We start from the raw sequence: 14012 nt of genomic DNA on the forward strand, positions 1-14012 counted from the left end.
CAATTCGCAAATCTAGAACAGCCATGTGCTGGACAATGGTTAGGAACCACTAGAAACAAAGTGACATAGTATTAGGCATGACTTGTTACACATCAGGAAGCATAAATATACATTGTAAGAGGTTTATATGCAGCCCCACAGAGTATGTACAAGTTGGAGCTGCTGTGAAGCCGAGCAGGAATTCCTGGAGCACCCCCCACCCCCAGCTCAAAGCAGATCTCAGCAGACATTTATCCTTGTGAACGAACGCACAATGTGAGAAATCAAGGTCACCAGTGAAATAGCACTTGGCCTGCTGAGTGTCTTCTTTCCCATAAATATGCACAAGTCTGGGTCCAGGGGTGGCCCGTGGCCTCACAGCTCCTGCCCCTCGTGGAGCCAAGGCCCATGCTGGACCCCTAACTCCTGCTTCCATGGATTCAGGTTGTGGGCTCCTGCCTTCATAGGCTCCAGATGCAAATCAAAGCATAAATAACAGAGACCACGCTCGTGGCTCCTCCATTCACAACGTTACTGGGAACAGATACTGGTCAGAGCAGCACAAAGGCCACATGCCAGGGTCCAGGAGTGGAGAGGAGCTTTGTGCACTTTTGCAAAAGCAAACCCCCTCCCCAAAATCTACCCTACGTGTCTTTTATTTTACTGGTTGGCCCTGTCTGTAGCTAGGAAGACACTGTGTTGCTCCTGGGCTCTTTCTATCAGCTTCCTCTTCTTTTTCTTGTTCTTCTTCTCCTTTGCTTTTGGGGCTCTCTTTCCTACACCGGGGGACAGAGAAAGAAATGAAGACATGTCAGAAACGGCTCCTTCTCGAGGAAGGAAAACACAACACATTAAGAGTTTTACACAAAGCCCATCTGGAAAACATCACCTATGGAAAAAGCAGCCTCAAAGAGAAAATTGTTCACATTAATTTTGACAGAATAATAATTTACTAAATTGGATATGCTGTCTAAAACAGAGACTGATCTTCCTGTTATAGGGAACTGGCATATTTAAAAACCTCCCAGCGGCCTGATCAGTCTTGCAAATATCATCCTGCCACAAAAATTCCATTTATTCCCTCCGACTTTTAACAATGCTACCCTTTACTAGACATCTTTACATCTCTCTACTGCTCCACATGTCGGTGGGGTGAAAGAAAATAAGCATCTATCTACAGTAAATATACCAGAAGTTTCAAACTCCCTTCTCCCTGTCCCCCCTCCCCCCCAGGCAAAAGAAATATCTTGCTTTTAACATTACTCTCTCCCTGTTCTCCAAAGGCCAGTGTATGAAATGACATAGGTGGAATACTTCATTTTCAATCAAAATTCGTAAGAACATCATTCATTATGTGGCTTAGGGCTTCTTACACAAATCCCCTAGACCAGTTATTCTTACTATTGTGAACAAGGAAAATGCTGATTTGTTCCTGAAGAACTGGGGAGAGGTGTCTTCCTACCAGAAGATCACACCGCCACGTAATCCTATTTCTCCTCTTTGCCTTCGCCACCAGGAAGCCCAGACCACTAGCTAAATAGTTGAGGTTTTTCTCCATCAGGAATTTTTGAATATAGTTTTCCCTTTGCCTCTGCTGTATTTCACTTTTTGTGTCTTGTGGTTATGGTTCATAGTTTTTACAACGTCTCAACATTTCTTTGCAAGGATATATACATAAGATCATGAGAGAAAAGAACAACAGGCATTTGCTTTAGGTCCATTGCCCTCTCTGGGTTCTAAACAGAGGAATCATGGGATTTTTAGAGCAGGAAAGAGCTTAAAGGTCACTGAGGTTTGCAGAAATTAAGTCATCACCATACACCTTCAGAACAGAAAGATTCTTCCCTCACCAGACTCAACTCTCCTCTCCTACCCAGCCTACTTCCGTTCTACTTGTGTAGTCCTACAAAACTTTCCTGTGAAGTGTGGCTCTTCAACACTGTAGTAATCAGTACCACAAACTGGACATTCAGTTCCAGTGCATGCTTTCCAACCTTCCAAGACCCTTTATTACAGGGATGTAGCTAGCCAGCTTTTCTGTCGAGATGATGGAGGTGGCAGCTCATGTAGGAGATGTGAAATTAGGCAGCTAGATCCCTGCCTTAGGAAAGCAGAATCATAGTAGATTACAGGAGCCTGGGAGATTTCTAAACAAGGGAGGGATTTCTCATTTTGTTTGAAGATGGAAAAGAGTCCCTTGGTTGGCACATAGTTGACAATCAACAAGTGTTTGCTGAGTAAAACTTTATCACAGATAAAGAATAACTTATTTTTAATAGGACATGACATTAAAATAATCAGAATAGGATTGTGCCCTCACATTAAATTTTGAAGGTCCCTGAAGTTAATTTCTGGTTCTTATTAAATTCTGGCATTAATGTTTCAATGGCATCTTGCCATCTTTAAACATAGTTAATCCTACCCAATGAAACCTTAGTCCAAACCATCATTAATCAAAGAAGCTGTAAAGTTACAACTATTTTAGTAACATTAGATCGAATGATGAGACACACCTAATGAGGGCAGACAGATGAAACACTTAACGTAAAATTGCATATTTAAAAAGAAGCTTCAATTATAAAGTTTTTGAAGATTTCCTTAGTTCTAGATTTTCTCTAAACAACAAAAAAACCTCAGTTAAAATCATTGCTAACTACATTGTAAAAATGAGCTCATGTTTAATTTATTTAAAGCTTGGAGTTTCTTTTAAAAGCAAACTGAAATTGAGTAAATGGAAAAATAGTATTACTAGATGTTTAAATGTGTTAAGATAAAAATATACTGAGTATTTGTTCAAGAAATCTTTTCCCATTCACCATTTCAATTTTTCAAATGAAAAATGTGCAGTACTTTCACTAACAGAAAATCTATGCTAAGTGACCGGAAATTCTTATTTTAAGAGAGGGACAATTTCATGCCCCTTATCTAATATATCATTCTGATGTAATTGTCAATATCAAATGGTCTTTGGATTTGCTGGCTGATATAATATTGTGTGATAGGAAAGTTACTCAATATTTTCATAAAATAGTTCCTAGTGTGGCCAAAATTTCAGCAATGCTTCTGGAAACTTAAGTTGTACAATTATTCCATTGGCAATAAGCTATATGGTACTGGTTTCAACTAAAGATGCTTGGGAGAATGAATTACAACCCTAAAAATTTTCCTCAGAAGTCTCTTTTGAATGACATCTCTGGGCTATTGGTTCATTGCTTGGTTTTGTTTCTGGTCAGCCCCATTTCTCATGTAGGATATATTGCAAATACTGAAGAATTAAGATGGTTAGCCAAGATTTGACCACTGATAGGCCTAAATTAACTGAAAATATTTTGTGGTCCATAGTAGGCTATTTTGACTTAAAGCCCAAAGTAATAAAAAAAAAATAAAATATAACCTGAGGTACAAAAAGTCTTGTACATATTTTCTTCTAAACTCTGCTAAGATTTTCAAACATAAGAAATCGGTAAGATTACAGCTAACAGAAAATAGATATCCCCATTTTGATCTATATATTTGAAAATAAGTTATATTGGACATACAAGTGTGCTAATTTATGTTTTTCCATTTCTTTACACCTGTGGCTAGATTAGATTTGGAGAATGCCTTCTAGAGTTTCAGATTATTTCACATTCTCAAGCACATTCACCCTGTACAGGAAGCATTTAAAGGCAAGTATGATGCCAGTCACCCAAAGAGAAATTCAAGTCATGGATTTAACTTTCTTTTTAGTTCACGAGCAACCACCTGGAAAATGTACTGCCCAAGATCAGCAGAAAGAGGTTTGAGTTTTATGACAACATTATCAGCCTTTAGCTATGTCCAACTCTGATGACATATTTGCATATCTTTGTCCTGAGTGCTTTAAGAATACAGTGGCCTTGACAAGTCACTGCTCAGTCTCTTCAGCACTGCCATACAGATGCAAGAAGAGTGGCTCAGACATTACAGTTGTTCAGGAAAGCAAAGGGGTTTAGCAGAGAAAGGCCGAAGGAAAGGGAACCTGTCGGTAAGTGTGGTCTTGTAACTGAGATGTTTCATAACACATCATACTTGTGACTCTGTTTTTACATTTACGGAATGAAGATGCTATGATCCTCTTTCACCAGAAAGTTGTATAAACTATCACGAGCAAGGTAAGATCATCATCAAAATGAACAAAGTTAGAAAGATACCATCGAGACCACACTCTAACCAAGATAATTATATTGATTTGCACACATGTGGAAATGGTCCAACAGGATAACCGATCAACTCTTCTACAGAGAAAGGTGATCAGCCACTTACGGAAATACTCCTAACGTCCAGCTGTAGATTACTGCTATTAGAATCAGAAATAGGATAGATTATTTTCCAGCAAGATACCAGGCAGACTCACAAATTACATGAAGCTGTGAAAATACGAACTCCACTGCCAGGCAGGCACGAATTTCATTCCCCCCTAAGCCCCAGAGTCGAGGAAAGTCTTCAAAAGGTTTCTCTTCTCACTAGGTTTAGGTAGGAGTTTCTTCATAACTGGAACAATGGTTCCGGAACATCCATTAGTAAGGCACAAAGGGTGTATAGGGTTTCCATAAAGATTACTAAGTGCTTGGAGGAAAACTTTCTAATGGTAAATGTGATGAAAGATAATTGAAGAATTCAGTAGCTGTGACTATAGAAAAAAAAAAAAGTCTCTCCACAAACACACACACACACACACACACACACGAAAGCCACAATTATGACAAATGTAATTTCCACTGTTAGAGCCACAACTGTGATGATAAAGGTGATCATCTGAAACTAGGACTATTTTCTATTAAATTTTAATGATAAATCTGTGATGCTAACTTGAAACCTGGGCTTCACTGTATTTATGAAATTCACCAGGGAGATTTGGGGATCATCTTGGAGATCAGGCCGTTCTTCAAAGCAGCTGAAACCGAGGGACAAAAAGTCTGAAATCCACCAAGCTGGGGAACTTTGTCATGCTTCAGAGGACACACTAGAGGTGGAACAGAGAAAGCTGCTTCCACATCTTCACAAGGACTGAGCTGTAGACAATGAATAGCAATTGAGCTATTTCTCTTTTTCATGTGGGCAACTTGAGTTTGCCCAAGAATGAGTAGCAACAGAGATTTATTTATTTAAGAGTGATTGATGATTCTCTGGAAAAGAGCCAAGTTGGCTCCTAAATATTTTAAAAGCTCATATAAAAATAGACAAAAGACTTCACTATAATCCACAAGGGAAATAAAAACAGCTAATAAATATATGAAACAATCGAATCTCACAATTAAAAGTGCCAAATAAAATGAGTCGCCACTGCCAAGATTCTTAAAAGTAAAAAGTGAGAATGTGGTGAGACAGGCATCAGGATACATTATGAGAATATAAAACTGATACAGTCTTTCTAAAAGCCATCTGGCAATGTGTACAAAAGCATTAAAATATTCATAACTTTTGACTCAGACCTAGGAACCCATCCTAGGAAAATAATCTACACGTGGACAGAGATTTATGCATAGAGATGTTTACTATATAACTCGGAAAAAAATTATAAATTACCAAAATGTCCTACTACACAATTTTTCATGACCCCTTTTTATGATTACTAAAACAATAAGTGTTTTTTCACTATGAAGTATTTGTCTCTTAAGGCCCAGTAATTAAACTTGTTGCCAAGAGAAATTGCATGTCCCTAAATTTATCATAAATAGGTATAAGGAAAGGGCTGTAATACAAAACATTCCTCTTCTAGTGGTAAGCAGACTTTTGAGTGGAACGGTCAATCATAATTGGATCTAAGATACAAAAGCTTAAGAACTACTGAACTACCTCAACACTCTGGCATTAAGAATGGGTGTTAGTTCACAAAGCTGTTTTCATCTAGAAAGGCATCCAAGTAGGCAAATATAATGAGCATGACCGGAATCTACCACAGTATATCTACCCAGTCTAAGATAAAAATCTTCCCGTATCTGTAACAGTTCCAAATAACATATTAATGGCTATTTTACATCAGCTGAGCCTCAGAGGAAAGAGTCTGAAGAAGTTAAGCAAATGTATCTGCTCTCCTTATTTATAGTACAAAGTTCTTTAATTGGTGTTTTTAGTGACATTTATCTGGTTTTTTAAGAAATAACCTCTTTTCCACTAAAAATATTACACAGAGAGAGGTCTTTAGAAAGGACTGGCAAATCCATCAATGACTGTTTTCTGACTGTGATCAAATGGTCTTTGAGAACAAAATAATCTAAAGACAAACCAACAAATTTTCAAGTATTAAAAAATAACAAGCTATATGCTGAGGAGATTCTACTGGGCCATCTTTTTTTTTTTTTTAAGATTTTATTTATTTATTTGAGAGAGAGAGTGAGAGAGAGAAAGAGCACAAGGGGGGGGGGAGCGGGAGAGGGAGAAGCAGACTCCCTGCGGAGCAGGCTGCCCGATGCGGGACTCGATCCCGTGACTCCAGGATCATGACCTGAGCCGAAGGCAGTCGCCCAACCAACTGAGCCACCCACGCGCCCCTCTACTGGGCCATCTTGAACGTCAAGTCATAATGTGAAAATCTTCCAAGTGGTCACTTAGTCATTTCATCTTTATAAAAGAGCATGTGCTGGGGCGCCTGGGTGGCTCAGTCGGTTAAGCGACTGCCTTCGGCTCAGGTCATGATCCTGGAGTCCCGGGATCGAGTCCCGCATCGGGCTCCCTGCTTGGCAGGGAGTCTGCTTCTCCCTCTGACCCTCCTCCCTCTCATGCTGTCTCTCATTCTCTCTCTCGCAAATAAATAAAATCTTAAAAAAAAAAATTTTTTTTTATAAAAGAGCTTCAAAAATTTTTTTTATAAAAGAGCTTCAAAAATGTACACATAACCTGGAGATAGCCTTGTAAGCAGAACAACTACTTGCAACTTATAAGTGGGGAGTGACAACCATCCAAAATAAAAAATAGTTGACAAAATGGACTTCTCCAAATATGCAAGCCTGAAAGTCATTCAGAATTCCTATGTATATTTATGATCATTTGTAAAGAACTAACTCAGTAAGCCAATTATGACTGTGCGTTACTGTTTTATTTGTAAAAGTTTATAAAAAGAATAGTATGAAATGGCTTTCTTTGTAAGACCTCTCCATTCTTCTTTAGAAGGCATTTCATTAGGCATGAAGTCTATCTCTTTTGTTGAAAGGAAGCCCCAGTTTGGTTTTTAAATCTTGTTTCATGTTCAGTATTATGAAATTGGAAGAAAAGCTAATCCTAAAGATCACCTGAAACCTTTACCAATAAGGATTCCTAGACACGGTATTTAAAAATTTCCCCATTTTATAGCTCTGAAGAAAAATCTTCGGGTATAGACTTCTAAAGGGGTAATAAGACATTCCCAAAACCCTACAAACTCATTTGAAGTGGCATGGACTACAGAAAAGTAATTTGAATGAGATTTGGGTTTCTTCCATATAACTTGGATCATTCCATTTAAGTTCTTAGATCCCTGGTACCGCCCCCCCCCCCAAAAAAAAAATCAGTTCAAAGACAAGATTCTATGGAGTTTAAGATAGGTGAGAATAAAAAAAGGAGAGGGGGTTTCAAAAATACCTACAGTTCTTTTCATAATAACGAACTTCATTGAAAAGTTTCAAGGTAGCAGAGACAACATTACACTCAACTTCACTTGTGCGAGAAAATAAATATGTAATTCTACCACAAGGGGGCAATGATTCACCTTTACTGTAAGTATCCCTGGCGTAAAAAGTGAACAGGGGCGCTCTGGAGCTCTCACTTCTTAAATACTTTCAGTATTTAGAGCCTTATTTCTTTTTCCTTTAAAGCCAAAGGTAAGCTCTATAGTGGACTAAAGAATAGATAGCAAAGTCCAAGTGCAGCACAACGAAAAGTAATCATTGCCCTGCTGTTAAGAAGATGTCAGGGTCTACGGAGCGAATGAGAGAAGAAAAGTCAGATACATCTTGCTTTTCAAACAGTGATTTAGGAGAAAAGCATTCCTCTCACATCCAGGTTGCAATTTTATGGGGAAGTAAATATAAACTACTTGCTAAGAACAAGGTCCACTTCTTGGATCTCTTATAGATAAGAATAGAGCCGTCAAACTAAAAATGATCTTCATTATCTTCTGGTCCGGGGAGAGCCCATAGATTTAATATCAAGAATAAAAGCTGGTTGTCAGGTGCTGTTTGCTGACAAAGGGCTCTGATCACGTTGGCCTCCCAGGATAAAGCTCAGTTGGCCGTGTTGGGAAGGGTGGAGAGACAGAGAGTATGGTAGGTATTTACTACCCCCGCTCTAGGGCAATTCCACTAAATGGTGAAGATGCGAAGTGAGACACAGAAAACCTAGAGCATCCCACCCACTTTCCTACAGCTTCCTAGCAGCTGAGCTGGATGGGCAAGCGGGTTCCAAGGTCTCTTTCTTATATACTTTTACAGCTTTAAAGGTCACTGGATAAGGACATAGTTTAGAGTTATTTTTCAAGAGAGGCAGAAAAGTATTAGAAGAAACTAATCTTTCTCTGAGCCTCATCATAACTGAAAACCCTTTTATGAATTGCATCGTCTGTAACCTAAGACTTGCCGTAAATGTACACAGCATCGATTCAATGCTTTTTCTTTTAGCAAGGTGCAATCTAGAAGTTTCCTAGGTCGGGTAGTTGAGATGGTGGGCATTCCTAATATGTACAGTGTACTGTTAAGTGCTGCACATACCTTCTTAGTTAGCTGAATATTGTGAAAAAAATTCAGTACTCAAACCGTTCTGCTGGAATGTTTCATAGCTACGTACCCTAAACTTACTCAAAATTTGCAGAAAACGAGGAGGCTCATTTGGCACTCTTAAGTCAGAAAACTCTGCATTCAGTTGCAGAGAAAATGATATAACTGATTTCATTTGATTAGGACCAATGGGAAAACCAGAGAAGAATTTCAAGTTCCTCCATAGCTGACTTCATACTAGACCAGAAGATACCTTTTAAGATAATTCCATTAGAATAAGAGGATTTAATACTCTCTTCTTGGTCTTCAATCAATAACCATTAAATAAAAAAAAAAAAAGAAGTCCAAGATATTATATTTAGGACTATCATCACATGGCAAGCATTTATTTAATTTGGATTCCACATGATTTCTATGGAACTTAAAGACCTACTTACAAGTAAAATGAATTAGTAATTTCTACATATTAGGTAAATCCGAGAACCAGCCATGAGTCCAACCCTACCACTCACCTAAGTAGCAAGCCTCACATGAAGACAGCCAGCACAGGATAACATAAGGAAATGCATGTTCCGTGGAAGATCATAAGTGCATCCCATCCCTCTGCCCTTCAGCGCTTTAGACCTCCCTCATTAAAAAATTTATTACCTTCTGTTGCAATTTTGTTTGCAAATCATGGCTACTATGCAAATAACTACATTTTAATGCCTGGTTAAACTCCAGGTCTTTCTAAAAATCAAGTGGCAGATATTCATTCAAACTTCACTAAAAGAGGAATTGGAGCGAAGATATATGGGCTAGATCTAAACACTGAATGTGGTGAGGAACCAAACCCACCTGGTCTTTATCATGCATCATAAAATGAACCCTCTTGCTTTTCCTGGACTCCGTCCACATGGCTTCGGCCCTCAACTTCAGCTTACACATGGTCTATAAAGGTAACCCTGGCCCTGAGTAAACCCTGTGACCTTTCTCTCAGCTCTCCTCTCTCTTATAACCACCTCAGTCTCTTGGCTTGAGTGCATAGTCCCCCGAGAGGGATTCAACATGGATGCCTGGCCAGCCCACAGGATGGGTCACTCCCAGGTCTAGCCTGGGGCGGGGGGGAGGGGGCAGGGTGGAGGGAGTCGCGTGACCCTAGACTGAGCAGTCATCTAGGATACATGGTTAGGAACATTGGTTTGGGTGTCAGACAGCCCTAGGTTCAAAGTAGAGCTCTTTCTCTCAGAAGCTAGTGATCTTGGATGAGTTACTTTTCTCAGGCTTGGTTTACTCATTTCTAAATGGATAATATCAAAGGTACCACCTATGAGGGTCAAAGAAAATGTGTGTCCAGTTTCAGATACTATACCTGGCACATGAATGCTAATTATAGCACCAGGAGGTGTCTCATGTGTATGATTTCTAATCCTTACGCCAGCCTGCAAGGTAAGCATTATTTCCATTTTGCCAATGAGGAAGTAAGTTTAGAGAAGTTAATAGCTCAAAAATCGCATAGCTCGGCAATGATTCAAACCAACATCTGGCAGGTTCTAAAACCTGTACTCTTTCCACTAAACTCTTTGGATCCCTTGTGCCCAGCAAAAGATCTTTGATCTCATAATCACTTAAATAGCTGCTGAACAAACAAATTAATAAGTAAATACTAGGTTGAAGAAAGGTATCAACCTTCCCAACCAAGCCCCAGGGTTCCCTTGGGCCACATTAAGTTCCCCAGTGGGCCTGGCCTACAATGTATATTTCTCATATTAATTATTCCCTGGGGTTAAGGCATTCAAAGCCTCAGTTTCCTGAGGTCAAGCAACATATTTAGCATTTCCAGCTCAGTATCAACAGTGTGCCCATGGCAAAGCCCAAGGGAAGAAAACACAGGATGTTTCTTTTTCAGCTGGGAGTTGGAAGTTTAGACCTGTGGTTCCAAAAGCCAGGTCATGGGCCAGACACAGAATCCTCCAGGGCGGTTTTTTAAATATAGTTTCCCCAGCCATACACTGACTCCTGAGTGAAACCTGCAGGACAGAAAATCCAGAATTGTTAAGCAGCAGAGGTGATTCAGCACAAAGTTAAGATTATACACAAGTCTGGAGCGTAAAACTCTGCAGAAAAGAACATGGGCAGGAGAGAACACCAACTTTGGAAGAGGATGTGAGAGCACTTCAAAAATAAATGGCCACCTCCTTCCCAACTGAGCTGAGAAATAGCTTCCAAATTGTGAAATGAAGCAAACTGCTTTGTGCTGGGACTCCCTTGGTTCTGTTTGTGGTGACGCCCCAAGAAAGCAGCAGACATCAAGCCACACCTGTGTCAAGAGGAAGGTACCCACCCAGGAAAAGGGCCCCTATCTTTACGCTCAAGCGAAGGTGTAGATCACTCACGTTAAAGCAGACCTATTTCTCCTGTGGTTATATTCCAGAAACTTGCTTTATTCTGCTGAATGTCTCAATTCATTCAATTAACAAGATTCTGTTCTGAAAGACAATCTAGTTAAGTTTACAGAAATTCTAAAGAGTTGGACAAAAAAATTTAAACTATTGTAAAGTTGGGGGCTTCTTCCTAACTAGGATATAGAGTTGGCACTTCAAAAATTGGAAAGAGAAAAGTGCCCCTCAGAGTAAGTGACACAAATATTGTGTCAAATATTTAATACCAGAGGTATAAAAATATTAGCTGTATAACAGGAAGGAGGCATATTTCAAGTCTTTTTTTTTTCTTTCAGAAAGGTACTCTGAGCTTCATCCAAATTATTAAATCATCATCATCATCATCTGGTGTTAGCTGTGTGCCAGGCACTAAGTGTTTTACACATAACTCATTTCATACAAAAAAAAAAATACTCCTTTAAAATAGATACTATTTTTAGTCCTACTTTGCAGAAAAGAAAACTGAAGATCTTAGAGGTAAGGTAACCCAAGATGACAGAGCCAGTATATGGCAGAGTTCAGATCTGGACTCAGTCTGGTCCCTAAGCTTCCCTCCTATCCATCGTGCCATTCTCTCTCTCATCACCTCTGTGGTATGTCATGTGCTGAGAGAGAGGAGAGGAAGGAGGAGGTCAGTGTTCTAACACTCTTCCCTCTAATCAGAGACTCCCACATGCCCTATGAACAGGTCATTCACAGTGAAATGATTGGACCACTAAATTCATAAAATGAAGGCTGGGCCCATCACTGTTTTGATACAAGCCCAGGACAATAAAGGGCATTTTTTCCCTCTGTTACTCTTGCAGGACACAGAAAGTAAACAAGTATTTGGCAAAATGAATAGTCTCTATCTACATGTAAAGACTAAATAAATGTTACAGTCACTGTAGAATCTTTGTCAACCACCTAAGTACCAGCAATGGATCTCAATTAGAAGGGAAATACTGGACAAGTAACTCTAAATAACATGTTCAACACACCTAATGATTATTAGAGATGTCACATTTCTAAGGTTTCACAAAGTCTAAAACCTTATCTTGAATCCTAATATCTTTGTCTGGGATTGCCAGATAGTAAAAGAGCAGAATATGGGTAATTATTTTTACAAACATCTTAATGTTTAATAAAAAATGATATTTTACTCTACAGAAAAAGTATATTGACTGTTAAGTATATAATACAAACCAAAATCAAAGGAAGCTACTGCTCATGGACACACACAATAACTATGTGCAGCATTCCCCAAGCACTGCTTCTATCACTATATTCCAATCAGTTTTATTTAACAGAGGTGTCAAAGGAAAACATGAGAAACCAAAAGTTTACAATTAACATGAAAAAAATGTAAGACCTAGTGGAAACAATTTTAAAGATTTATTTATTTATTTGGCGGGGGGCTGGGGGGAGAGAGAGAGGGAGAGAGTCTTAAGCAGACTTGGCACTGAGTACGGAGCCCCACACAGCACTCAATCTCATGACCCTGAAATCACCACCTGAGCCAAAACCAAGAGTCCAATGCTTTAACTGACTGCACCACCCAGGCACCCCGAAACGTTTTTAAACGAATCATCACTGAATCAGAGATCCAAGAGGAGATTCACATTCCAAACTTCTATACTAGGATATCACCAGGAGTTCCACCATAAAAACTATATAAAGAATATCAGTGAGCAATTACATTTAAAAAGACACCCTATTCACCATCTGAGCAGGGTAGCAGGCTCAGGACCTGTACTGAAACATGAGCTAAACCCACCGGTGCAGTTGAGTTTAAAATGCCTGTTAACAGTTGAGGGGCGCCTGGGTGGCTCAGTCAGTTAAGAGTTTGACTCTTAATTTTGGCTCAGATTGTGATCTCAGGTTGGGATCGAGCCCTGCCTGAGGCTGCATGCTTAGCACAGAATCTGTTGGAGATTCTCTCTCTCCCTCTCCTTCTGCCCCAACCCCCCCACGCTGCTCTCTCTTCTTTCTCTAAATAAAAATAAATCTTTTTTTAAAAATGCCTAATTTACACCACACACAAAAATAGACTGAAAATGGTTGAAAGACCTAAATGTGAGACAGGAGTTCATCAAAATCCTAAAGGAGAACACAGGCAGCAACCTCTTCGACCTCAGCTGCAGCAACTTACTAGAAACATCGCCAAAGGCAAGGGAAGCAAGGGCAAAAATGAACTATTGGGACTTCATCAAGATAAAAAGCTTTTGCATAGCAAAAGAAACAGTCAACAAAACCAAAAGACAGCCGACAGAATGGGAGAAAATATTTGCAAATGACGTATCAGATAAAGGGCTAGTATCCAAAATCTATAAAGAACTTATCAAACTCAACACCCAAAGAACAAATGATCCAGCCAAGAAATGGGCAGAAGACATGAACAGACATTTTTCCAAAGAAGACATCCAAGTCGCCAACAGACACATGAAAAAGTGCTCAACATCGCTCAGCATCAGGGAAATCCAAATCAAAACCTCAATGAGCTACCACCTCACACCAGTCAGAATGGCTAAAATGAACAAGTCAGGACACGACAGATGTTGGCGAGGATGCGGAGAAAGGGGAACCCTCTACACTGCTGCTGGGAATGCAAGCTGGTGCAGCTACTCTAGAAAACAGTACAGAGGTTCCTCAAAAAGTTGAAAATAGAGCTACCATACGACCCAGCAATTTCACTACTGGGTATTTACCCCAAAGATACAAATGTAGTGATCTGAAGGGGTATGTGCACCCCGATGTTTATAGCAGCAATGTCCACAATAGCCAAACTATGGAAAGAGCCAAGATGTCCATCAATAGATGAATGGATAAAGAAGATGTGGTGTATATATATATATATATATTATATATATATATATATATATATATATATATTATATATATATATATATATATATATATATATATA

General features: G+C 39.3%; 1 protein-coding gene across 1 annotated transcript in view; it reads right to left on the reverse strand.

Moving 5' to 3' along the window:
* Positions 1–370: 370 nt before the first annotated feature.
* Positions 371–14012, reverse strand: part of RSPO2 (R-spondin 2) — a 148734-nt gene continuing 135092 nt past the window's right edge. The window contains exon 5 of the mRNA XM_035011753.1: positions 371–755. Within this exon, the coding sequence (XP_034867644.1) occupies positions 640–755 (116 nt within the window). The 3' untranslated portion in view covers positions 371–639. The remainder of the gene's footprint in view (positions 756–14012) is intronic.

The sequence above is a fragment of the Mirounga leonina genome, unplaced genomic scaffold, assembly GCF_011800145.1.
Source record: "Mirounga leonina isolate KUSES-001 unplaced genomic scaffold, KU_Mleo_1.0 Mir_165, whole genome shotgun sequence".
Classification (NCBI taxonomy): domain Eukaryota; kingdom Metazoa; phylum Chordata; class Mammalia; order Carnivora; family Phocidae; genus Mirounga; species Mirounga leonina.